The 27,585-nt window shown below is 41.1% G+C and overlaps 2 protein-coding genes across 5 annotated transcripts in view; both read right to left on the bottom strand.

Moving 5' to 3' along the window:
* CFAP52 (cilia and flagella associated protein 52) overlaps nucleotides 1-17,745 on the bottom strand; it is a 74,855-nt gene extending 57,110 nt beyond the window's left edge. For all 4 annotated transcript variants that reach the window (XM_033961742.1, XM_033961741.1, XM_033961743.1 and 1 more), the window contains exons 1-5: nucleotides 17,612-17,745; nucleotides 9,975-10,174; nucleotides 8,408-8,544; nucleotides 5,347-5,475; nucleotides 841-940 (exon numbers count right to left, since the gene is read on the bottom strand). In XM_033961742.1, coding sequence (XP_033817633.1) covers nucleotides 841-940; nucleotides 5,347-5,475; nucleotides 8,408-8,544; nucleotides 9,975-10,174; nucleotides 17,612-17,675 — 630 coding nt within the window. In that variant the 5' untranslated portion in view covers nucleotides 17,676-17,745. The remainder of the gene's footprint in view (nucleotides 1-840; nucleotides 941-5,346; nucleotides 5,476-8,407; nucleotides 8,545-9,974; nucleotides 10,175-17,611) is intronic.
* A 2,674-nt stretch (nucleotides 17,746-20,419) lies between these two features.
* LOC117367417 (TBC1 domain family member 24-like) overlaps nucleotides 20,420-27,585 on the bottom strand; it is a 44,399-nt gene continuing 37,233 nt past the window's right edge. The window contains exon 7 of the mRNA XM_033959923.1: nucleotides 20,420-22,904. Coding sequence (XP_033815814.1) covers nucleotides 22,759-22,904 — 146 coding nt within the window. The 3' untranslated portion in view covers nucleotides 20,420-22,758. The remainder of the gene's footprint in view (nucleotides 22,905-27,585) is intronic.

The following is a 27,585-nucleotide window of genomic DNA, read 5'->3' as shown; positions in this document are numbered from 1 at the left end:
CTTGGATAACGCCCTGCACATTGTATATGTGTGTTTGTGCCCCAGAATCTGAATGCTGCTTTGGAATATTTGTTAATATTTTACCTTCAAATCCAGTGTATTTCCTGTTAAAATTTAAGTTTGTAGGACCCAGGAACGGATTAATCCAGTTTCTATTATTTTCAATGGGAAAAATTGTCTTGGAACTCGAATGCTTTGGAACTCGAATGGGGTTCTGGAACGGATTACGTTTGGATTCCAAGGTATTACTGTATTTGCAAAATGAATATTAGTTCTTTTATCTGACTAAATTTCAATACAAATTGCATGACCCACTACTGGAAAATTTGATCTTTTTAAAAAAATTCTTTATTCATTTTATATTTTACATCACATGCACAGAAAATAACAACATTTTAACTTAAATACATCACTTGATAATCCACAATTTTTCACTTTAAATAAAATTTATCTCTTCCCCACCCATCATTCAAATATCAAATACATATTCCAAATAATAAATTATTTCCTTCCCTTCAAAACAAGTATTGAAATTCACCCCCCTCCCTATCCTTTCATTTATATTAATCAAGGAAAAATGATGTCTATTCCTTACAATAATTTATTAATGGCCCCAACACATCCTTAAATTTATTAAAATATCCTTTCTGAATAGCTAATGCTCTTTCTATTTTATAGATATTTTATAGATTTTATTGATCTAAAAAAAATGCACTATTATTGATGCATGTTTTGGAATTCTCAGTTTTAAACACGTGATTATAAAATTCTTATAGCTGTGGTCAAAAGCATTAAACTTAAATATATCCATGAACATGATTCCAGTGAAATATTACTTACTGCCAGACATGAAATGATTCTTTTCAGCTGCCCAGTATAGCAGTCAGTTGCACGTATTTTTCGGTTAGCTATGTCTATTTGCCAGATACGCAGTGTCCCTCTGATGGGAAAATAAAGCAGACATGAATTAAAATCCAAACACAATGGGTCAGTTCCTACTGCAAACAATGATACTGAGCTATGGGCACAATTCTGTTTTTCAATCCATGACATCCCTTTGGTACCATAATATGCTAAAATAATAATGCAGTAAATTATGGAAGAGCAAAAGAACCAGGCAAAGAGAGTGACCTGCAATCAGATGGCTGAACATGTTGAAAACAGCCATAGGGATGATGCTGGAGGACCTTACCGGACTAGCACAAAATCAATTTGTTTTTAGATCTGTAATTCATCAAGTTGCTAAGACTTGAGCATGAGTCGATGGCACCTAACTAAAAGCTAAAAATCATGGCAGATAGAGAACTAAAAGGGCAATTCTCTAACCACCTTGATTTGACAATTGTTATGAAAAGCGATATTTCAAATAAACTAACTGTAACTGGGGAACCTTGATTAGGCATCCTGAAGCCATGAAAACATGTGAGCCAAATCCAAATAAATAACTGAACCTAGGTGCCTAACTTGGTATCATCGCACCTAACATCTAGAGCTGGCATAATTTATTTATTTTTAAATTTTCTATAACGTTTTTATCCCAAACGGTTCACAAGGGGTTACATACATAAAATGATAAAAGTCTATACAAAATATAAAATAAAATTGACATATTCAGTGTAGCATAAATTCAATGTAGTATAAATCAATTGCTCAGAAAAATGCATTAACAAATAGTTGAGTCTTCAACATTTTCCTAAAAGAATTCCTCTCTCCACATTTTCAAATCTGGCCAACAAGGCCGTTCCATAGTTTAACACCTGCACATGTAAAAGTCATAGCGTTCGTGTCTACATGTTTAGGGTTGTCCTTTGTTTTCAACAATGCAGCACCCATAGAATGCAGGGACTTTGTGGTTCATAATGGGACATCGTATTCTTAAAGATTTCAGCCAGAAAGCGCGTCTAACTACGGTATTGCATAAGGTAAGAACATAAGAATTGCCACTGCTGGGTCAGACCAGTGGTCCATCAAGTCCAGCAGTCCGCTCACGCGGCGACCCTTAGGTCAAAGACCAGTGCCCTAACTGAGACTAGTCTTACCTGCATACATTCTGGTTCAGCAGGAACTTGTCTAACTTTGTCTTGAATCCCTGGAGGGTGTTTTCCCCTATAAGAGCGTTCCAGTTTTCTACCACTCTCTGGGTGAAGAACTTCCTTATGTTTGTACGGAATCTATCCCCTTTTAACTTTAGAGTGCCCTCTCGTTCTCTCTACCTTGGAGAGGGTGAACAACTGTCTTTATCTACTAAGTCTATTCCCTTCATTATGTTGAATGTTTTGATCATGTCCCCTCTCAGTCTCCGCTTTTCAAGGGAGAAGAGGCCCAGTTTCTCTGATCTCTCACTGTACTGTATATGTGTAAATAGGAGCCTCTCTAAGGTTCCATCTTTGCTCCATGCCTATGTAAACCCTCCTTGCAAATACACACTGTAAGTTAAGCAGTACTAGTCTTTATTCATTTATGTGTGTACCTCTGTGCCTACACTGCTATGTCATTATGCTATACAATTATATGGGTAATGTGTGTATTTTTTTTTTTTTTTGTATTTCACTGTGATGTGCAGTCTCTTGATGATGTAAACCACATCGATCTGGAAGGTATTACAGTCTAGAAATGTATTTTAATGTAATGCATAAATGTAAAGCACCTAGAAATGCCCTTCAGTTAGCCTGTCCAGTCTGTCTAGCTGTTTTTGATGTGCAGCCTGCATATGGTTTCCCAACATAATCCAATTTGGGTAGGCATATAAATTCCCATATTTAAACAAACACCCTGTCTTTACTCAGTTTCACAACCCTGCTCTTGACCTGTCTCAAACATGTTCATTGATGTAAAACAGGGCTGCCCAAGTTCGGTCCTTGAGATCTACTGGCAGGCCAGGTTTTCAGGATATCCACAATGAATATGCATGAGAGAGAGATTTGCATACCAAGGAAGCAGTGCAGGCAAATCTCTCTCATGCATATTCATTGTGGATATCCTGAAAACCTGGCCTGCCAGTAGATCTCAAGGACTGGAGTTGGGCAGCCCTGATGTAAAGGTTGTATCCATGGCTGCTTCACATTATGCTGTTATTTATTTCAGTTTAGGTCTCAATTCTATGGGCAAACCATCACTCAACTCATTTTACAATGCATGATGAATATCCATCTTTGTAAAGCAGGCTCCTGCAAAATAGGATCCTTCTTGAAAGCTTGATGCCAACATGCCACTGTAGTTAGGGTTAACAATGGTCATTCCACGCTGATTATCCCTGCCTTCTTGGAAGCCTAATATAGTCATGCTATTGATGTTAAGGTTGCAACCATGGCCATTCTGTACCTGTTTGGTATTCTTATCCAGTCATAGTATCAATTTCTGCTCACTGGTTTCTATTTTCTTCTTGGTCTTCTACAGTTTTATGACTTAGAAAACACTTGAGCCCCCTCATTTTCACTGTATTCAGTGTCTGTCCCAAACATATTTAATTAAATTCTACCATGGTTTTGGTTGCCATTACCTTTGCTGGTAGGCTATTCCTGGCATCTACCACCTTCTCAGTAAATAAATATTTTCTCACATTTCCTTTGAACCTTCTTCCTTGAAACTCATATCATGATTCCTTGCCCTTGAATTTTTCTATGAAAAATTGTACCTTCCCATACTTTATTGAGAACTGTCAACTATCTAAATGTACATTTCTTTGAAGAGGTTGTATTGCAGTTAACATATTTTAGACAGGCACTTATTTTGTACCTAGGGCACTGAAGTGGATTTTTTTTTTTTTTTAATTCTTTATTCATTTTCAAATCTTGCAACAAGTGTACAATATTCAATCAATTAATTCATACAAAATCACTTGACATTCTTAACAATTATTATTAATTGCATATAAAAGAGACCCCACCCACACCCAGCCCATTCATTAGGAACAAACCCATTAAAATACAAGACATACCTCCCCCATCCCACACTAAAAATATTCCTATGTAATAAAAAAAGGTGTCCAAGGTGTTTAATCATTAGAATATGTAATCAATGGCCCTCAAATCTTTTTAAAACTATTGTAATTATCTTGCTGTACAGCAAGCATTCTCTCCATTTTATAAATATAACACACTGAGTTCCACCAAAAGGTATAATTAAGTTTAGTATAATCCTTCCAATTTCCAGTAATATGTTGATAATACTGGCACTGAAGTGTTAAGTGATTTGCGCACTGTCATAAGGAGCTGCAGTGGGAATCGAACTAACAACCTCAGAGCTTAGGTGCAGGCATTTAGGTCTGGTTTTAGCTGGCCTAAATGGGTGCACCTAAAAGTTATGACATGCACTGATGCTAATCGTGATTCTATAAGGTGCGTGTAACTTTTACAGAATCGTGCTCAGCACCATACTAGTTGGTGCTGAATTTTTGGCACCATATATAGAATCAGGCTCTATAGATTGTGAGCAGGAAACAGGACAGGATGAACACTGTGTGGAAGAGGATAAAGAATGCTCTGACGAGGTAGAGAAGGATGAAAGTCTTGAAGAAAGTAGAATGCGAAGAAAAATATGCTGAATGGAAGCTGAGGAGGGAAGAAATCTTTCCCGACTGAAAAAGAAAGATAAAAGAAGGAAAGTGTACCAAGGAAAACCAGGAAATTGAAGACCTATATAAAGACTGTTCCTGTTCAGAAGGTTAAGAAGGGTTCATCAAGAGGAAATGCTATATTGATGCATAATTTATGGTAAAGTGCTTAGCACTTAAGCATGTAAATGCCAATTATTGGCACCTCTAACACATGTTAAAGTATAAGCATGCTATAAACTATGCACATTCTTGAAGCCAGATTCTGTAAACGGCACCTAATTTGGCAGCCACCTACAAAACTGCGTGTCGATCACACTTAGGTGCCGTTTACAGAACCACAGCTAATGGCGTCTACTATGACGGGGGTTTACTGGACCTACATTGTAGATGCCTAAGTTCTTTAGTGAATCGCGCCTAATGGTGCCTAAGTCCTGCTCTACCCCCTAACCACATCCACTTAGGGGTAAGGTACCATTAGGCATCCTGCTGTAGACGCGATTCCAGCACCTAGACTGTAGACACTGCCCAGTGCCTACTTTTTTCTTAACTAGGTTTTAATTGGTTTTAAATGATGCGGTCAATTACCATGTCGATTAAAGCCAATTAAAAACAATTAAGTTAGGCAGCGGTAGGGGAACCTACTACTGCCTAACCTATAGCGCCGTTTATAGAATCTTGCCCTTGGTGCCTAATAGTAGGTGCCAAGTTATAGAATGAGGAGGTAACTATATAGTTGATTTGTGGTTTCACTATTATGTATTTCAATAGATTTTCTAATTATCGACACTTACTGTCCAGCTGTCATGAAGACTTCATCAGTCTTTCTACTGAATGCCACCGTCATGGCATTTCCAACACTGACTGGGGAAGCCGGGCTTCCGCAGATGGCTTCTCGTTTAGCTACATTCCATAATATCACACTGAAATGAGAAAAAAGCCACGTACTGAAGATGTACTAACATGACATTTATATATTTCAGTTCAAAATATAGATAGTGTTAGAATTATGAAACAGATTAAGGGATGGCACTATGACTTGGAAGCATACTTAGGCTTCTAATATACAGAAGGGTGGCTGGAAAATAAATGTGAGCAGTGTAGTTTCCCAAACCTATCCTGATGACCCCATTACAAAAGTAAAATTTATATGTAATGCATTTTGTGAGGGTTTATGTAGATTACTTCGTTATCTGTATATTCCAAAATCTTATATTTGGTTAGGGTTTTTGCATGCTTTATCCTTCCCACCCACCCCTTCTCCCACACATGCATAGTTTAAATGTGACTGGATGAGAAGTCAGTAAAACTTTCTCCCCTCGAGCCCTAAAGCCTGCCACTTGACTTTGGAGAAACGCTAGAACCACTGACATCAGATCAAATGTCGGTCACACCCATCACTGTTGAAGGCCTTCTAGGACAACAACCATTCTCCCAGGTCCAGTTTCTGCCGGCTGATAGTTGGTCTGCACATTGTCCAATCCCACTACATAAGCTTCCGAAAGAGCTTTCAGGTGGACTTCTGCCCAATGGAACAACAACTGGGCATTTAGGTACAACAGGACACTTGGTATCTCCCTGCTGTTGACACAGGCCACCGCTGTGGCATTGAGAAAACTCTGACCGCTTTGCCTTTCAGAGAGACCTTCAACATCTGTAATGTCAGGTTTATTGACAGTTTCCTCTTAGAGGGCGACCAGCATCACTGAACAGGGTGACCCTTGTAATGAGCCCCACAGTTGTAAAGGCTGGCATCTTTCATCAGGATCTCTCAAGAGGATATGCGAAGAGGCATTCCTATTGACAACAACTCCGACTACAGCCACCAATGCAAACTTTGACGTCTCCTCACCGTCCAGGTCAGCATCATCTGTAGTGAATCCATCTGCAGAGACCAAAGGAATAATAGCATGTCCTAAAGAGGGCGCATATGAGCTTTCACCCAAGGAACAACCTCTATGGTTGCCGCCATTGACCTTAGCACCTGGAGATAGTGCCAAGTTGTAGGAGCTGGCATCGCTAGTAGGTTTGCAATTTGACAAATGAACTTCAGTTTGTATGGCTTGGGAAGAAAAACATGGTCCTCTACTATGTTGAAACGGATTCCCAAGTACTCCAGGGACTGGGTTGGCTCCAGATGGTTTTTCCAGAAATTGGTAATCCAACCCAAGACCTGCAACAGCTGAACCACATGTGCCACTTCCTTTTCTCCTTCGGACTTTGACAGAGCTCTGATCATCCAATCATCCAGGTATGGATGCATCTGGACCCCCATCTTGCGGAGATGCGTTGCTACCACTACCATCACTTTGGTGAAGGTGCAAGGCACTGTCACCAGACCGAAGGGGAGAGCTGAGAACTGGAAATGTTTCTCCAGCACATGGAATCTCAAGAACTTCCTGTGATCCAGAAATATGTGAATATATAAGTAGGCCTCCATCAAATCCAAGGAAGCTAACGAAATTGCCAAAAGCCTTGAAAGGAAACATGACCAGATCCCCTAGGGGCACGTGGTCTGCTGTCCAGCAATTGGCCTTTGAAGGGAAGCCTGCTCAAGATGGCTTGGAAGCCAAATCTCCCACCTATTGCCTGCTCTGAAGCATTCTGCAGGCAGAGATAGAATAAACCAAAATTTTGCTTGTGACCCTGAATATGTCATGCAGTGCATTGGCTACATAATCCACCCCTGCTATTAACAGATAGTCCCAAAGCCAAGGTTTCAAATTGCCTTTTGAAGACTACATGCACCCTTTAATTCTGCACGTTCTTTACAATTACTCTGCCCTCACAAGGCAGAGAAGTATGTTTGGTAAATTGATCTACCAGCAAAGCCACCTAGGATGGGACAAACAATTGTTGAAATGCAGGTACCATCGGATACAATACTCTGGGAGTAGCACTGTAATGTCTGGAACTGGATGTGAGGGGAAAAAGGCAATCTGAGCTTTAAAGCCACTCATGACAGAACATTGTGCAGCTGAGGTCTGAAGGGACTCTAGTTTTAACTCCTGCAGTGAGTCTGTGATAATTTCCAGCAAAGACACCAGCCTAAAAAGCCTGTGCACCATTAGGTTTTCCCCTTGGTCAAGGGCTACCACAGTCTCTTGACGGCAGGAGGTAACTGGGATCCACCGCTGACCCAGAAAGCTTTCTTCTGAAGTCAGCTCTGACATCATAGGGAAGCCTTCTGGGTCGGCTTCGGCAGAAGGGAGCAGACAGGACGAAGGGCATGGGATCCGCAGCGGCAGCAGCTTTGGCAGAGGTTGGCAGGCAGGAAAGAGGGCATAGGATCCCTGGAGGCCATTAATCAGGAAGGGGGGTGGGAAACCCGTGCAGTGCATACCCCCAACAAGCCCTTAGGGTACACATACCACATGTTGAGAATCTCTGCTCTATACCACTTATATATACCCTTACAGAATAGCATTTAGTTGCTTTGCTGACACTTGCACAGGTAGGTGTGGACTTATCCACATAAGTGCTGCTATTACTACTACTAATACTTATCACATATAGTGCTGAACGTCGTATGCAGTGCTGTACATTTTGACATTTATAGATGGTCCATGCTCAGAAGAGCTTACATTCTAACTTGGACATATACACACACACAAGTGGTGTATATCTGCAAGAACCCAGTTACACAATTACCTCCTATATGCATAGGAATGTGCAAATGTCATGACACAAAAGTACACAGAACAGTCCTTTTTGGTTGGTCTTTTTGCAAATTGGCACACAGAAGTCTAACAATAGTATCCCCTGGATGGATGATTACTGGAAATTCTAGGTTTTCAGACATCCAAGAATATTTAAAAGTTTTCACTTTCATCCTGAAGAAATACAATTTGTTACCTTCCATCATCAATACCGCCCAGTGACAGTAAGTACAGATCATTTGGAGAGAATGTTAGAGCTTCAACTTTGACCTTGTGGATTGACAGGGTAGCGAGCAATTTTTTCTCAGCATAGTCCCACAAGATGATATCTGCCTATAGATGAAACAAATCAGAGCAAAGGAAGTTTAAATCTGAAGGCAAAGAGTTTACTGAAGACGTTGAAGAGATGACCCTCCAATCAAAGGATCATGCACAAGTTAGAAAATAAGCACTTTCCCTAAGCTGTCTCTAGTCTAGACTTTAATTTCTAGCACATGTAAATGGCTAGGACTGTCCTTACTAAAGAACTTTACTACTTTATTCATTATGGTAGCTGGTGATCTTAATGTTAGGTTTTTAAGGTCTCTGGGTTTTTGTTTTTTTTTCAGTAAAGGCACTTTAGTAATTGTTTTAAGAACACTGGCTCATCTTAATAACAAGTCTTCCTAGTAGAAACCTTGATTATAACAGACTGGAAGCTTGTGTGTCTCAGAAGTGTCTATTATAGGAATCAGATTCTATGATAACAAATTTACTGCTGCTCCAAGTCTATTTATTTATTTATATTTATAAAACGTCCTGGACCACAGTGGTCATGGACCATAATATACAATTAGCACTGACACCCCAACAACATATAAGATTCCTTTCACAGGTTAATTCTAGGGTTGACTTCTGTGTCTAAACAGGACCATACTGATAAGGAAGAATGCTGGTATAAATGATTTTTCCCTCCTCTCCTCACCTCAAAATACAAATGCCCTATATAGCACATTTTGCAAAACCTACCGCATAGATTACTAGTTACTTTTATACCATGTAAGGAACAGTTATAATGATCTGTAAAATCTGTCAATTTGTCCGTGTAAAAGATATAAAAGATTTATGACCTGTTTATTGGACTATTGTCTTAATATTAAGTATGTATTTTTTGTACACTGCTAGTATTCTATAAGTTATGTACGCCACCTAGGTGTATACCTACCAGTAAATATGTGCTATATAAAATACATATGTAATTACAGAAAAGTACTTGGGTGGAATTTTGGTACATTACATATGGATGAATGTCACACATATGTAGGTACATGCTATTATTTTCATAAATTACACCTGAAATATGAGCACATACTTTACAGCAGGACTACTCAATACTGATCCTCGAGGTCCACAGGCAAGCCAGGTTTCCAGTATATCCACAAAAAATACGCATGAGAGAGATTTGCTTGCACTGCCTCCTCTTATGCAAATCTCTCTCATGCGTATTTATTGTGGATATACTGGAAACCTGGCTGGCCTGTGCACCTCGAGGATCAGTATTGAGTAGTCCTGCTTTATAACTTGCCCTGCACAGGTCATTTGTAGTTAAAACAGTGGAACTATTTATTTATTCCCATTCATCAGAGTCTATTCCTTTTCATTTCATGAGTTCATCTGTACCAATGACTGTTTTGTTTAAATTAGAATCAGTAAGCACACCAATACCTTTTTATAGATGATATACAGTACCTACTGTAATTTTTAATTTCCATTATGTCTTCTACCTTGAATCCCATGTAAGTGACCTGTCCAGAGGCGACATATTTCCCACTAATGGACAGCGCAACACAGGAGACATTATTCGTATGTCCTTGCAGGAAGTACTGTTTGTGTGTATTGATATTCTGTATAATCACTGTACATCCCAGAGGATAAATGAGATGATCTCGATCAGGATGGCAAATCAGGCCAGAAGGTATGTATCCTATAAGAACATATAAGTTTGAGTCAGAAGCAGTGAATACATGTCTTACCGTAGGAAAAAAAATGCCTAACTGCAGGCATCCTGCAGTAATTTTTGCATGTGTGTGTGCTATCCATGCACTAAAAAACAAATGGCCTGATTCTACATATAATTATCCATAAGGTCAATATCTCACTCCTACTTAAATGATTTATCATAAATTTCAGGGCTTCAGACATGCCATTTGGTCACCCATATTTTTCGGTAACCAAATGTATTTCAATGGCTATGGCTTCTTCATTTGCCCCCTCTATATATATTAAGATTTTTCTTTGGTTTTATTTTATCTTCTTATGTTTTAAAGTGCTTAGTGCCTATATAAATATCAATAACTTAATAAATAAGAACTTATCTTAAAAGTTTATTCTATTCATTGCAGTTTCTCTTATCAAGTCGGGAAAGGGACCTGTCACATCGACATGTTTCGCTGTTAGGTTGGTTCAAGAAAAAGTCTCCCTTTATCAACTTATCAAACCATCCCGTTCCGTTTATGCCATGCAGGTATTTAAAATCTCTGATATACTTTATTTGTGTTAGGATTATCTTGGCCTAAATACCTGAACCTAAGTTAGGTGCCTACCAGCACCTAAGTCCAAAACAGGTGCCTACATGCAAAACATGCCCATGATCCACCCTTAACCACACCTACTTTGTGGTAGGTGCCTTGGACTAAGCACCTACCACAAAGTGTTAGGCACCTAACATCCAATTAAGTGCAATTTATGTCAATTATGACATGCTAATTGTCAATAATCAGTGTCAATTAAGTCTATTAAACAATTAAGTTAGGTGCCTGCACGATGTAGGCAGAAAATATAGAATTTAGGGGAAAATGTATTTTTTAAGGCTGGAGGCAAGTCTGGGGGCAGAAAGTGGGCATGTTCTGTGCTAATCAGCGCAGCTACACTCATGTGTATAACCAATTGGTGTGTGCTTAGCATGTAAGCCCTAACTGCCTACATTAATGGGTGGTGGTAGGAGCTCATGTGCTAATGGGAAAGTCAGTGTGTGGCTATTAATGAGGAAAATAGACCAGTTGTTCATTTTATCCTGATGTTTGTTCTCAGTCTCCACCTGCTGGCAGAGGAGTGTAAACCCATCAGTCTGTGCCAGTCCGGAGAGATGCTAAACAAATGGCCTTAGCGTGTGAAATAACCTAGGTAAGGACACACTAAGGCCACTTTTTATCAATGGTAAAAGGACTTCTTAATGTTAAAATTGGGGAGGCATTTTTAAGTGAAAGAAAATTTTAAAAACCAAAATCCTGCACTTTAGAGGCTCTTCTTTTGCTTCATTTTATAAAGAAAAGAGGTTCTTACTGCGTTTTAACTTTTGTTAGAAAAGAAATGCATATCTCTCCTTTCTTCCTCTTTGTAGGATCAAGTCCCTCAATGTGCCTTATCTTAACTCTTGCTAGTCACCTCATTCTCTCTGGAATGTAAGCTATTTTCTTTTCCTCTGTTTACATCTGGTGTAACATAATCCTACCATTTACAGAATAAAGTATCATACCTTCACTTTAAATTTATAATTACACTGTCCTGGTATTAAGATTTATCCCATCTTATCAAACCATAAATATTATGTCAAATTTGTGCATTTGAATTATGGGTTATTAAAAGCTACAGGGAAAAGATAAGTTTATTGCTGTCACTGTATAATCTGATTTGGGCCCTTGTATCATTCTAATGTCATGCAGCTAGCTATCAGTTTGATGTCTAATATTAGGTACTGTTGGATTTGAAACAGCTCACTGTGTCCAAGTGAATATTTCCTCAAACTATGGCCAGGTGAAGGCACTAGAGCTTATTTTTCCTGCCCATCACATAATATGATCCACAGAGAAGATTTTGCTGCTTTTTTTTTTCATGTGTAGCAGCATCAAAGAAACAGTTTATAAAAAAAAAGGTGGAAGACTGTCTGATTATAGAGCTCAGTACAGTAGTTTAGTGTGATAGACAGATTGAATAGACCATTATTGCGTTTATATACCATCATTTTCTATGTTTTCAACAAGGCTGGAGGGACTCCCAAGTTCTACTAGTTAAAGACATTGGGAATACAAGTGTGTTAACAAACTAAGCAGACTACAAGGGCAACTATCCTCCCCTTCGTCTTCCTCCTTTCTGGCTCCTAGTCTTTTTAATTACCTTTTCTGAACAACAAATTTAGGAGAAAAGGCTTTACTAGGCAGCACTGGGTCCCCTTTAGGTCACTCCACCTTAAATTTCTTGGGCTCCGCTGCTTCAACACTTACACTTAGATAAGCTGCTATTCCGGGGCTCTGGGAAGGATTTTCTCCCAGTAGACAGCCCCCCCCCCCCAATGTTCCTCAGTCCTAGAAACCTGATGCTCTCACCCCCCTTCACGTGTTGTGCGGCATATGGCTTAAGGGTGCTCTTCTGGCATCCTGAAAGTGAAAATCTGATATGAATTCAGGGTAAGAGAGCCTGGGGACTCTATTCCTGCCACTTCTGAGGCAAAATAAGGTGATTTGAAGGATCTAGAGAGCTTGGGGAAAAAATCGGGAAATCCAAGATGGCAATTGTGGCAGTGTTTTGGCACCAAAAACAGCTCAAAAACAACTTTATTAAAAGTTTTTTTAAAACCCTCAGAAAACAGGAGTTTAGAGGTGGGGGACCCTACAGGATGTGGTAGAAACCTCAAAAAATCAGGTTTTTCAGGACGACCCCCCCCCCCCCCCTGATTTTGCACTGTGACATGTTCAGAAAGTGCTGCAACCTGCCTCAGCACTAAGCAGTAGCTGGATCTGGGAGAAGAATCCCTGCCTCAATCAGCCAGTCCTCCAAATGCTGAGATCGTCAGGCTGACAGTTGGACTTATCCTCAACCCCTGCAGAATCACACAAGCAAAGGTGGGAGGCGAAATCGCAGCCAACACCCTGAAGAGCCTCGCTGAGCCCTCTGCAGATGCCTAACAGCCTGCACTGAAGCCCCTGAAATTCAGTAGGCGAGCTAAGCTACTAGGGATATGAACCCTGAGTGCCACAAAGTTTTCTGCAGGCTGGCCAATCAGGTGCCCAAGGGATTAACTTGCTGACTGCAGACCCAAGTCTGCCTCTTCTCTATGCAGGCAGAGCTTTCCCCCACACTGAGGAGTTCTGGTGCACCAACAGCCACAAAAACTGAGAAAAATACCAAAAATAATTAAGAAATATACAGAGCAGATCAGAAAGACACCTTCTTTCTAGCTTGTGTACAGAAGAAAGCTGCAGCGCCCTCTGGAGAAGGAAGAGGAGTTGAAAACTTGGAATGGATTCATTCTGCACGGCTCACAAGCATGGGGAGAATACCCTACAGTCCAGAATGGCACACCTATTGCACTAGAAGTATTTATAGTATGATGGGGAGAAGGTGGGTTGGAGCAATATGCATGTTTGCCTACGGCACACTAAAGAATAAATCCTGGCCTGAATGCACTGCACTAAGATCTTCCCCTCATTGGCAAGGCTGTTTCTCCTTTTCTGGTCCTGTGGAATGGTCATTACTTTCCATTTCAGAATCTGTGGGATATCTCTATTTCAAAGTTGTCTAAACTGTAGTTTATACTTCCAGTGGGTGTCATCATCTATGCACTCAGTTTGTGACCTAACAAATCTTATTTTTCAGCATGCGACTAGCTATGTGCATTTTAGTTGCAATCAATGACAACATAATTTATTTCACAGAGCGGGTAATATTTAATGTCTGACAAAGATTGCACTGCATTTTATATCAAGCCTCAAACCAAACGTATGTGCATAGGTTCCCTTCAAAACTTGTTGTGGATATAAAGGACTTGAATCTATTGCTGCTGCAGGTAGAATTTTGCAGGAAAGTACATCAAAGGTATGAAAATGTAATATAGATGTAGACTTTTTCTCCCTCAAGCTAAACATGCCCTCTGGAAGATCATGCAAACCTTTAGCCAAACTGAGTAAGAGCAATTTTCATACAGACAATTAACAAAGGGACAAAGCTTATTGCCCAAATAAATCACTTTGACAATGATGGATCTTTTAATAACACCTATGTCTAACAAACAGAATATTTCAGTGATCCATGGTCAATATTAAAAATATTGAGGCTCAGGGTATAAAAATATGAGAAGACCCCAAAGCACATCCAAAAATAATTAGGCTATGGGGCTCATTTTCAAAAAGAAAACCATCCAAAAAGTGGAATAAATGGGCAGATAGATGTTTTCCTCACCAAACCTTTCCAATTCACTTTTTTTGAAACCTATGTTCTAGATGAATTTCAATGCTGTTGATCAGTAGTTCGTCTAAATCTGAAGGGGGCATGTTAAAGACGTGGTCTGGATGGGATTAGAATAGGCTTATGACTTAGATGTTTTTCTGATATAATCAAACATTTAAGAATTTGTCCAGGGCACAATTTGGACGCTTTGGAGCTAGAACTGTTTTAATAATGAATAAGTGCCCAAAAGATGCTCAAACTGTCTAGATGACCACTGGAGGGATGTAAACATGACACCCCCCCCCCCCCAACTCTCCCCCAAACCCTCCCATCCCCCAAAGATATGAATGAAACAGTACATACCTGCCTGTATGATAGCTTCAGATATTATGATCAGTTCTAATACAGCAGCAAGCAGGTGTCTGGAGTAGCCTGGTGAGCAGTCTAGTCTACAGAGATGAGGACTCAGGCCCATATACCATATATACTTGAATATAAGTCAATCCGAATATAAGTCAAGACCCCCATTTCCCCTCTTCCCCCCAAAAAAAGAAGGAAAAATGGCTGACTAAAATATAGTATAACTATTATTCCTACTATTTTTCTAGTGTACCCATTGTAATCTCCTAAAAAGGCTAATTCTAGAACAAGAAGATCTTTGTTTAATCCTGTCGAGGGAAAAGATTGAGGATCTCAAGTGCCACCCCCGGTCAATTATCTTTAGAACAAGTCTTAGTTGTTGGCCTACTTGCGGGCTATCATTGATCCACGTACTTCCCTTTTTTTTCTTTTGTTAAAAAGGTTTTTAATTTTTTAAAATTATTTAAATAAATATTTTACTACTATTGTTCTTTTTTTATTTATTTTATAACACTTTGTGATACTTAGCTTGGGTGTCGTGTATTGCCTGGCTCTCCAATATTGGTGCTTCCAATATTAATGTTGCTGCTGCGACGGAAGATCTCCGTTTCGCTCTCGTATGATATTGAGAGCTTCTTCAGGCTCCCCGAAGGTTTCAAAGTATGCTAGAACAAGTAGGTCTTAAGTAGTAACGTAAAATTACACAGTAAATACTTTAAAGACACTTTGTTTTTCCCTCTCAGAACAACAAGAATGGTGTCAAACTCTTTCCTGAAGAAGCTCTCAATATCATACGAGAGCGAAATGGAGATCTTCCGTCGCAGCAGCAACATTAATATTGGAAGCACCAATATTGGAGAGCCGGGCAATACACAACACCTGAGCTTAATATCACACAGAGTTATTAAATAAATTAAAAAAAGAACAATAATAGTAAAATATTTATTAAAATAATTTAAAAAGAAAAAAAAAGGAAAGTATGTGGATCAATGCTAGCTCGCAAGTAGGCCAACAACTAAGACTTGTTCTAAAGGTAATTGGCCGCGGACACTTGAGATCCTCAATCTTTTCCCTCAACAGGATTAAACAAAGATCTTCTTGTTCTAGAATTAGCCTTTTTATGAGATTACAGTGACTCGAATATAAGACAGGGGCTTAATATTCAAGTGCCCTGTCCTGCCAGGATCTACACCAAGGCGGGTAGGCAATGGCCCAAATACAAGCCAAGATCTCCATTTTTGGGCCTTTTTATTCGAGTATATATGGTACCACACTAATTGTGAAATCTGTGAAATCCATCCAAATCCCCACTATACCTATATATAGGTGACAACTGCAGGCATTAGGTCTATTGGGGTGGTGTATACTACATCTGGGATTCAGTAGATAAATTTTGAAGGGCTCACCAAACAATATAAGGGGGTTATGGTGAGATGTGTACCTGGGCCTTTTTATGTGAAGTTCACTGCAGTGCCCCACTGCTCTTCTGAGATGTCTGTGTGGCCAGTCTACTAAAAATGTAGCATTTTTTTAGGCATTTTTCTTTTGGACTTTTTTTTTTTCTTTTTAATGGTTCAAAAAACCAGATGCACATCTGAAAAATGGCCATTTTTGAGAAAAACAAGATATACATGTTACAGTTTTGGTACTGGATTTTTGTGTGTCTTCTGCAAAACATCCAAACTTGGATTTGGATGTCATTTTGAAAATGGCCCTCTACATCTCCTGTGCTTCAAGCAGGCTTGTGGCCCCCTGTAGTATGGTAGCCCAGGGCAATTGCCCTGTTTGCATCCCCTAACACTATCCCTGCAATGATCCTATCCATCTAGCATTTCCAACTTGATATCGCCAATACTGCCTCTGTTTTAAAGGCAACATCTCCAAAGGCAGAGTAAAGGACCTTCACCAATCTATCATCTATCTCCCTGTATCATCACCATCACTATCACACAATGCAACTCAAGCTTTCAGACAAGGTAAAAAGTAGTATACTGCAAATTGTGGATAGGTTGCAAATTTACAGAATCTGTGCTCATTTTTACTACTTTTCCTCACGGTTATGCGGTCTATAAGTTGATTTTATGTTATGTTATAATAAAATATTAAAAATACTGAGAGAGGGGGGATGGTTCAATGTACCCTTGGTTCAACCATTCCAATGCTTACTTTTCCTAATGTGCACCAATTGGGTCCAGCCTTAGTGCAATGAAGGGTTCATCATGGTACACCCTATATTTTACACTATTGAAAATAGCCAAAAATTGTAGAGTGTCACATTAACGGTAAGTTGGAGAAGCACTAAAAAACCAGTAGTACTTTTTTGTAAAAAGAAAAAAACCATACTGGATCAGGGCCAATGGCAACCTCCCCCTTTTATTTATTTCTTGGGATTTATTAACCACCTTTTTCATGACGACATTCACCAACAGCAGCAGTTTATAATATACCAGTAATCAGGTACTTTTAAGCATAGTGAAACTACTACTGATCAGGTCCAGGTGTGAGTTAAATCTAAATCCAAAGGGATGCAAGTTCAAAAGGGTTCCAAGCTGTTGACCGTGCAAAACCAATGCATAATGATGGCTTTCCTTTCCTTTCCTGATGAATAATATTATAGATAAACATAAGGATGCCCATAAAATTTAGCGTATCCTCTGCATACACGACTTTCTCCAATAAACAAGTATACACTGAGTCCGGAAGAGTCAGCTGTGCCTCTGGCACAGTCTCAGTATGAATGAGCTGCAACCCCACCCCCAATCTCCTACCTGCCCCGCGCGGGGCAGCAGCGTACGTTCCCAGGGAACCAGCATATCCTGGGTTAGAGCTCGCTCTTTACCATTGTAGCCGATAATGGACTCCAGCTCCAGTCGGGGCACATCGTCCTCCACCTCTTCGGCCATCGCTCACCTCGGCAGAACTTCTGCGGGCCAGGCGGGGAGGAGGTCTCCTAGCAACCCGCCTCTCTCTTGTGTACCTCGGTCGCTATGGAAACCGTTTCGACGCTTGCGCAGGACTTAGTTGAGCGCGACCGAAAGGAGTGCGGAAATGTGGCAGGAGAATTCGGGGCGCAGGCGCAGTAGTGCAGCATACGGAGCTGCGCTTTAGGAGGGATTTGTTTGTGTTGCAGAAGGCGTGGACGTTCTTCTTAATTATGTTTACCCTGAAACATCTCACTATTAAGCAAGCAGAATTTCTCCTATTTGAGATAAATAATTACTTGCGACCTTAAAAAAAATCAAACAAAACTTCATTTTGGGTGGGCTCCTACAGTGAATCCCAGTAGGGCAGGTATGCTCTGAAGAAGGTGTAATATGTGCATGTACTCTATCCTCTAGTTCAGTGTCTTCATTAATTTTTAAACAGGGGCCATTGGATTCTATAGAGCTGAAGGAGAGCCGCTAAATATGTTCTTATGGTGGGCCACAACATTGCTGACCACCAGTGGTGAGCGGCGCCCCGCCCTCTTCCCCACCCCTAACACGCGCGGCCTCCCCTTTCCCCGTATCTTTTAAACTTTGGCATGATGAGCAGCATGCTTCCCATGCACACACAGAATCCAAAAGAAATCAGAACAAAGTTTACTTTAGTGTGTATTGAAGTGCTTTCGGGATTTGCACGAATATATTTATCAAAAGACTCCTGAGACAGGCCCTTGTGGGCCAAAACACGATCGTGTCGAGTCTTTACCAATAAAGAGATTGAACACTAATTGGTCACCTTTGTTGTTGTGTTTGCTGTTCACCGGTGTGAAGGCAGTTTCTCCTGTTTGCATTGCCAAATTTTGAGTGCCATTTACAAAATCCAGCTTGATGTGTCTCCATGTATATTTTAATATGTGTGTATATTGCAACTCTGCCCTAGCTGCAGAATACCAGCACATAGTTGTGTAACAGCCATTCTCAGCATCTGAGGCTAAACTAAACTAAACCCTTAAGTTTATATACCGCATCCTCTCCATAATTATAGAGCTTGGCACGGTTTACAAGAGTTTAATAAAGGAAGGAGTAGCATAGAGGGGTTGGATGTTGAGTCCAGGGGGGAAGAGAATATTAGCTGTTCTAATTTTGGGCCGAGCCAGAGTAGTTTCATTTTGGACTTGTTCAGTTTCATTTGAACTGAGAGGGACCAGGATTGGAGTTTCGTTATGCAGGCTGCGATGTTCTCAGAGAGGTTGGTAAGGTTCGAGTCTGTCTCGAGAAGGACAAGGATGTCATCAGCATATGTATAGATAGTTTCGAAGGGAGATAGATGGAAGAGTTTCCGGGAGGACATATAGATGTTGAAGAGAATAGGGGATAGGGGTGATTCCTGCGGGACTCCGCAAGTTGGTTTCCAAGGAGCGGACGTGGTGCCATTTGTGTTGACAGTGTAGGAGCGGGAACATGAGAAGTTTGAAAACCACTCTAAGACTATGGAGTCGATGCCGATCTCAGAAAGTTGATAAATTAGAATATCGTGGTGGATGACATCAAAAGCTGCAGAGAGATCGAATTGTAATAGGACAGCAAATTTATTGCGAGAATTAATGAGATTAATGAGACCAGTAGGGTTTCAGTGCTGAAGTTGGGTCTGAAGTCGTGTTGGTAAGGTAAGAGAATGGAGAATCTTTCTAGGTAAGATGAGAGCTGGGTAGATATGATGGCCTCTAGCATTTTAGTCAGGAGAGGGATATTTGCTATGGGACCAGGGCAGGATTAACCAATAGGCCAAGTAGGCACGTGCCTAGGGCCCGAAATGGTCAGGGGGGCCCGATGAAGGAGGGAATCAACATTGTTTTATCCAAACGGCAATAGGCCCCTCCAGCATCGATCAGCAACGCGTGCCCCCCCCCGATCGGCAATGTGGCCCCCCAATCGACGGAAAATAAGACAAGCAAGCAACGCGAGTAAGAAAGGCAACGGGAACTGTAATTATGCAAGCGGTGCTGCTTGCCCAAAGCTTCCCTCTGACGCAGCTTCCTGTTTCCGCCTGGGCGCATGGTGAGATGGAGTGGGGCAGGGGGCCCAGGCGGAAACAGGAAGCTGCGTCAGAGGGGAGCTTAGGCAAGGGGCCCTCGATGAATTAATCCTGCCCTGTATGGGACGGTAGTTAGATGGTGAGGAAGGGTCAAGAACGACTTTTTTCAGTAATGGAGACAAGGCAATATGTCCCATTTCTGTGGAGAATAGGCCCGATAGTAAAGCAGAGTTTATAAGTCTGGTGAGGGATGAGATGGCCTGTGCGGGAATATTTTTGTATAGGTAGGAAGGGAATGGATCCAACGTACATTTGCAGGATTTCAGTTTGAGACAGAGTTTAGAGATCTGGGGTTCGGATATGAGTTCAAAGGCAGTCCAGGATCTGTCTGCTGGGATAGGGTTAGAGTCGTTGGGAGCCAGAGAGTTGTAAGAGACTGCTGGTGGGAAGGAGCTCCTTATGGTAGTGATCTTTTCGTTGAAGAATTTTGCTAGGTCGTCTGCTGATGGGGAGGAGGGGGGAATGATGGAATCGTTTTTAGAAGTTAAGGTGTGCCAGATGTTAAACTGTAATACTCTGGAAAAAGTTATAAAATCATCCCCTTTCTGTATAATTAAAAGTTTGAAAGATTATTATAAGGACTAGGTAAAGCATGGATAGAAATTTATTAAAAATGGAAAATGTTCTATACAAATCTTTGCATCCACAACTTTTAATATTTATGTAGTGTGTCCTATGAATCAATCTGTACATGTTCCCTTTTATTTATATATCACTTTATTTTCAGCATTCTTACATTTATTTTTATTTGAATTTTATCAACTACACATAAAATATCAAAAGAGATAAAAGCAATAAACTTCCTTGGGACACAAAGCATATTTATTTTGCAAGTCCACAGCAAGGACTTACATTTATTTTATAAAAACTGAGGCAGGGATTAGATTTTTGTGGCTTGATTCTCAGCTGAAGTCTTCCACACACCAAGATCAGCCAGAGCTGGGGATGCTGTGAAGAGTGTGAGGGAGGAAATTGCAGTTATCCATAAGGAAGTACAGTGGTACCTTGGTTTACGAGCATGATCCGTTCCAGGAGCATGCTCGTAAACCAAAACGCTCGTTTATCAAAGCATAGTTCCCCATAGGATATAATGGAGATTCGGACAATTCGTTGCTACTGCTGCCAGCCACCGACATAAACATAACAGAACTGGGGCACTGGGGCTCTTTCCACAGCCAACCAACCTCACTGGGGCCTTGCATCTTTAACTTCTTTTTCGTTCAGTGCTTACATTCATGCCGTTTTTATCCTCCTCACTGTGCCACGGTGCCTACCTTCATGCCGCAGTGCTCATTTCAAGCTGCAGGCAACAGTTCCCATGTTCCCCCCACGGCCGACCCGGAAGCCCTTACTGTGCCGTGGTGCCTACCTTCATGCTGCAGTGCTCGTTCCAAGAGGCGGGCAACAGTTCCCATGTTCCCCCCACGGCCGACCCGGAAGCCCTCACTGTGCTGCGGTGCCTACCTTCATGCTGGCTTTCTCCTTCTTGCCGCAGTGCTCATTCAAAGCAGCGGCCAGCAGTTCCCACGTGCTCCCCGCGGCTGACCCGGAAGTCCTCCCTCTGACGTCGCAACGTCAGAGGGAACATCTCAGGGCCAGCCGCAGGAGGCATGCAGGAGCTGCCGCCGTGGCCCAGACCGAACACATCAAGGAGGAGGGAGCGGGCAAGAAGGCAATCATCCAGGGGCGGCAGACAGAACAAATGCATTGCCCTCGAGTGGGCCGCACAGGGCAGCAGGTTGGACACCCTAAAAGGCAAAACTGAAGTGAAAGAGCATCAGAAAGCATGCATTTCAAGGTATGGAGAGGGGAATGCAGGATGTTTTACTTTGGGACATGCTCGTATAGCGAGTCAAGCTCGGTTTACGAGTCACAAATTTTACAAATGTTTTGCTCATCTAGCAAAACACTCGTAAACCGCGGTACTCGTAAACCGAGGTTTGACTGTACTGGGTGACCAAATTTAGATCCAATGATATAGGGACAACTGTCATTCAAAGTGTATGTCATTCACTAATAAGAGTGTGCATTATTTGTATATAGATTGCAAACAACAAAAGATCTCCACATGAACTACAAATAAGCCCATCTACACAGACACATATGCAAAATGCTGATGGTAGGAATTTTTTTATACAGAAAGGCACAACATTGGAAACTTTGTAAGCATTACAACATCAGTGTACCTGAAAAGTACTGGAATCATGACCCTAAGAGAATTGTGGAAAACAAAGAGGATTGATTGCCTGGAACATCCCTTCCTGACAAAACGCTGGATGGCAGAAAACTGGATATGGTGGTAAAAGAGAAAAACATCAGAATGGCAAGTGATTACTCTGTGACTCGCATGGAGAGAGAGAGAAGGTCCTCAAGTACCAAGAAATGCTGTCTGAGACTAAGAAAATGTGGCAGAAAATTACCAGAAATATTTCCCATCATTTTGGGAACTATAGGTTTGATCAAAAAGAACTTCCAAGCGCACCTGGATAAGTTGCCTATCCATGTTACATCTCAGGAACTCCAGAAAAAAAGCTATCTCTGGCACAATGCAAGTACTACGGTATATGTTAGCAGTAAATTTGAGAGACTGAGATCATATTCCACATGCCTTGGCTTAGGAGTGAGATTCATTCCTGTCACTGTATGAACAAAACAAACCCATTTGCACACATTGTTACATGAATAAAAAACTTCATTGATGGGAGGCATTGACAGAAAAATGATCTTTACTTGGCAAGCAAAATAAATATCAAGTTATTCTCTTCTAGCTGATTCTGCTAAAATTCTTCCAAAGAAAATGACCATCTGTAGCATCAAATCAAAATCCATTTGCGCTGGTGGGTACTAAAATCTGCAGGCGTTGAAGCCATTGGATTTGTATTTCTGCATGGTAGGTGCAGGATATGTTACCAGTGGCATTGCTTCTGTCATCCAGTAATTTGGGAAGCTGAGGTCATGTGGGGCTGATTAAGAGTTCTGGAATCCCCAGACTTCAATAAGCTGAACCTGGAAGTTCTCTCGACATAGGGGAGGGTTGTCAAAGGTTTCACAGCTTTGTGTCCTCCCGTTGAGCAGATCGGCATCAATGTTCAAAGCCTGGCCTCCTCCACCACCTGTAAAACAAAATCAATCTTAAGGAGTAAAGGAAAGAATCAGAACCAGACAAGCACATATGAAGCTTCTGCTCAAATGTGTAATTAAATACCCCCCCCCCCCTTTTTACAAAAGAATAGTACGGTTTTTAGTTCTGGCCGCAGCAGTAATAGCTGCGACACTCATAGAATTCCTATGAGCATAGGAGCCGTCTCCCCGCTCCTGGCCAAGCTCCACTGGCTTCCGATAATCGCCAGGGTCCACTATAAATGCGCCTGTTTAGCTTTCAAAATCCTACATGGTATCCTCCCTCCCTTTATCCCTCTTTCTTGGAATTCCTCAAACCCTAATACCACCAGATCCTCCCACAAATTAAAACTATCCTTCCCCTCGCTAAAAGGCATTTCCCACACAGGAAAGCTAGGGACCTCCCTTCACTTCAAAATCACTGAGCTCTGGAACAACCTTACCTCCCCTCTTCGGAACTTGAGCTCTCTCCAAGTTTTCCGCAAACATCTGAAAACCTGGCTTTTCTCAAAAAATGTAAGTCTCCCTCCAACTTAGGAATCAAGGAAACTCTTATATCGTGGCATCCCAAGTCCTCAAAATTTTCTTCACACTTCTACCTCTAACCCTCTGTTGTAGTTCCTTCCTATTTCTCCTACTGTAAACCGCGTCGAGCTCTACGAACGTGGAGATGATGCGGTATACAAACCTAAGGATTAGATTAGATTAGATTAGCTGTTACTGCTACGGCAAGTGCTAAAAACAGTGCTACACTTTGGTAAAAGGGGGGGGGGTTAAAATATTAGACCTTAATCGGTCATCTGATATGCTCTTATAAACTTAAGAATATCTCACACACTAACGACCTCTTATACAAAGCCACGCTAGTGGCTGCGCTGCCCATAGAGATTGAAAGGGCTTCGGGGCTGTTGCCACTCGGCTATGTAAAAGAGTCCATAAGTGACTGATTTATTCAGTGTCTCTCATTTGTTTAGAACCAACTTACACCAAATTCAAGACTTTGGCCCAAACTCACCTCTTCCAATAAACTTATGGCTTGTTGACTTGATTTCCCCCCTCCTCATTCCAACCTCCCTTCCTTTCCTTTCAATTATAAACCTCCTAGAAAACATGTTCTGGCCACTTGCAGACTATCAAGACTCTATAAATAAATAAATAAATATGGATAGAGAGCCTAATGAATCACATTTTAAATCTTGTATTATCATAAGAAGAAGAAGCAGAAAATAGGTCTGGTTAATATTCAGCCGGTGGTGGTCAGCATTTCTTTAAATGCTCACCGCTGGAATCTAAATTAGACACAGATATTCAGCGATGGATCCTATCCAGGCACTGACACTATCTGGAAGTTTGGTGGCACCCAAAAGCTATCCAGGTATGGCTGATATCCATTACCATACCTGCACAGCTAACTGGGCATAGTTAGAACTACTTTTTATGCAAGCCAACATGGCATTAGCTCAGCACTGGCACAGATTAATGGCAGTGCTTGGATAATGCCTAGTTCTGCCCTGGCTCCGCCCCCGAATTGCCCTGGCACTAAACAGAGGGTGCTGCGACAGTCAGAGCAGATACTCAGCAGGAACATCCAGTTAAGTGTTTCTGTATATTTGCTCCTGGGGTGACCAGAGCAATTTAACCAGGCAGGGGTCTCTCGTTTCCAGTTATATTGCTTTGAATATTGACCCTAGTGATACTTCTTGCTTTTCACTGGAAACCATCAGCATATTATAGATTTTAAGTAAAATGCATCACTCTGATGTTTCTGTAAATGGAATAATGAGGCTTTCCTATATCCGGAAAAGGTTGCATTCTCACACAAGTTTGCAATTTCAGTTAAAAACATCTATAGGATGCCAAAGGCATTTTCTTGGTGCTCCAGAGCTAACAATGCCAAATTTATGCCATTTCTCTTAGGGACATGTGTTGGTAAAATATTTGATTAGTTTTTAGGGGGTTTTTTCCCCTGAATGTGTCCTGAACTATAGAGAGTTTTTAAAATTAGTTTTACACATTCATTTTAATTGTCATTTTTTAAACACACACGATGGCATTTTAATGTGCACTGTAGCATTTGAATGTGCCCTAATCAACAACGGAATTAGTTTATAGGTTCATGTGTGTTAAAAGTGGTTATTTTAGAAGCCTTATTCATATTTATATGTGTAAATACTGACATTTACATGTGTATCTCAGATACACATACAAAACCCCATTTTAGAAAGCTGGTATTTACACTTTTAAAGCTGCACTATATGTAATAGCAAGGGTATAGGGCTTGGGTGGGAACAGAATCTACAGGTGAATTCCCCATTCCGAAAGGGGATGCATCTGGATGCCTTCATTTATCAGCTGTGGAATTCATAGCTGATCCTGGGCATGTAAAGGTTTTCTAAGCCTCCTCTTATTGGACAGTCTTTTAAAAGAGGGATTAAGGGAGCTTTCTTTTCCAAGCATTGCTTTTTTCTTCCTCAAAATTTAAAGTACAGAAAAATTGTGGCCTCTGTACTTAAATCAGAGGCATGTTGCTATACACTGCCTTGAATAAAATCCTTTAAAAAGGTGGTTACAAATCCTAATAAATCCTAATAAATAAATAATAATAATAATAATAATTTTATTCTTATATACCGCCATACCCAGCGAGTTCTAGGCGGTTTACATCAATTAGATTAGGATCCACGTAGACAAGCAGATTTACAACAATTTATCAGCAAATTTATTACAAATTTAACCGAACTTGACAGTGGATGAAGGGAGATTGTCTTGGATTCTAAAAGAGCAGATATATAAAAGTAAGAATTGGTCCTTTCATGTATAAATTTTCAAATTCCCTCCATTGTTCTTTTCCACATTGACAATTGTAAAATGGATGCTTAAATCCCTTTACTAGGCACTTACTGCCTCTTACAAAAGCCCTGAAGCCCTTTAAATCTCTATTGGCTTTGGGGCTGCTAGCGCGGCTTTGTAAAAGAAGCCCTTAATTCTGTAAGGTGCTCTAATATACTGAGGGGCTCATAATCGAAAGAGAAAACCGTCCAAAAACCGGCCTAAGTCGGCACTTGGACGAACATTTCTCAAAATCGTCCAAGCGCCGAGAATAAAACCGGGTTTTGGACGTATTTAAAAATGACCTAGGCCTTCATAGTGCCGCTCAATGTCCAAGGCTAAACGGGGCATTTCGAGAGGAATGTCGAGGACGGGAGTTGGATGGAACGTGGGCCAGCTTAGACTTAGTCGTACAGCATTTATAACTGAAAGTTTTACAACAGAGTCTAGACGGAACTTGGACGTTGTGACTTAGACCATGAAAACACATAACACAGACCCCCACACACTACCCCAGTAATCACCAACCCCCCCACCCCCATAAAAATTTTATTCACAACTTTAAATTTCAACCTCCAGACTATCATCACCCGGCTGCCTGGCATAGGAAAGCCTAATCGTCCAGCCCAGAGGCAGCTTAAGTCGTCTTGGGGGTGGGTTAGGGACCCATAGAGAAGAGGACCCATGCCCATAAGCCCCTGTAATCACTGCATTGATACTTAAACATGTGCACTCCCCTATACACCCCCAAAACCCTTTTTTACTGGCATATAAGTGGCTCCTAAAGCCATAAGGGCTATTGGGGTGGTAGATAAGTTGGTCTAGGTAGATAAGTTGGAGGTGGTTTGGGGGGGGGCTCCCCGTCACCTATAAGGGAGCTGTAGTGAGGAAAAGCCATGGCACCCTTTTTGTGAAGTTCACAGCAGTGCCCTGTAATGTACCCCACTATTTAGGTGGCATGTCTGGGTGTGCAGTCCATCACTTTGCAGACCCCCTCCCACTTCCAACAGGGCTTGTTCTAGGCGTTTTGGACTTGGATGGAAAGTTGGATGGAAATGTGGTATAAAGATTGACGATTTAGCGGCTTGGACGATCAGATTGGCAGGACGTATAATTAGACGATTTTTGAAAGTAAAAAAAAGTTGGACGTCTCTTTTGAAAATGTGTCTTAGGCTCTTTTTAACTTTGGACGACTTGCGAGATGGACATAAACGGATTTAGACGTCCTTTTCGATTATGTCCCTCCACATGTTTTCATACCAATTTTCATACCTGCACCTGCATTAATGGAAGCGAGGAATATTCTCCTGGCTTTCACTTGCATTCTTTCCTTGCAGAAGCATTTTAACTTCCTTACAAAGGACGTACAGGGCCAGCTTACTGATTCAGTGACCTGCATTGTGCATTTTCATGCGAGACATCCCATGTTTGATTCTTAGATCAGGTCTTCTCTATCACAGATCAGCTAGAAATAGTAATGTTGTACATGCTCACAGCTTGTATGTGGGTGAGGAGCTTGGGGAGAGTCATGTTCTTTGTTAAGGGTGACATCTGGTGGCCAGATTTAGAGCCCCTGATACAGGATCTGCATTGAGCCTTAGTGCATGGATCCTGGACTCAGAATTGTTACTACAAGACCACAGTAGGACATGTGGGAAAATATGTCTAATTCAGCAGAGGAAAGATGCTCAGGTAGGTGCAAAAGAAGTGTAATGGCACAATCACCTTTGCATTGGTACCAGATCTGGAAGAAGAAAAGAAAAGAAAGATGTACATGCTAAAAAAGAAATACATAAACTTCAGTTACAAATCCTTATGCTCCCTTTCAGCTCCATCCAATATATT

The sequence above is a fragment of the Geotrypetes seraphini genome, chromosome 10 (assembly GCF_902459505.1).
Source record: "Geotrypetes seraphini chromosome 10, aGeoSer1.1, whole genome shotgun sequence".
Taxonomy (NCBI): Eukaryota; Metazoa; Chordata; class Amphibia; order Gymnophiona; family Dermophiidae; genus Geotrypetes; species Geotrypetes seraphini.
The sequence above is the reverse complement of the archived record's forward strand: the minus strand, read 5'-3'. Positions and strand labels throughout refer to the sequence as shown.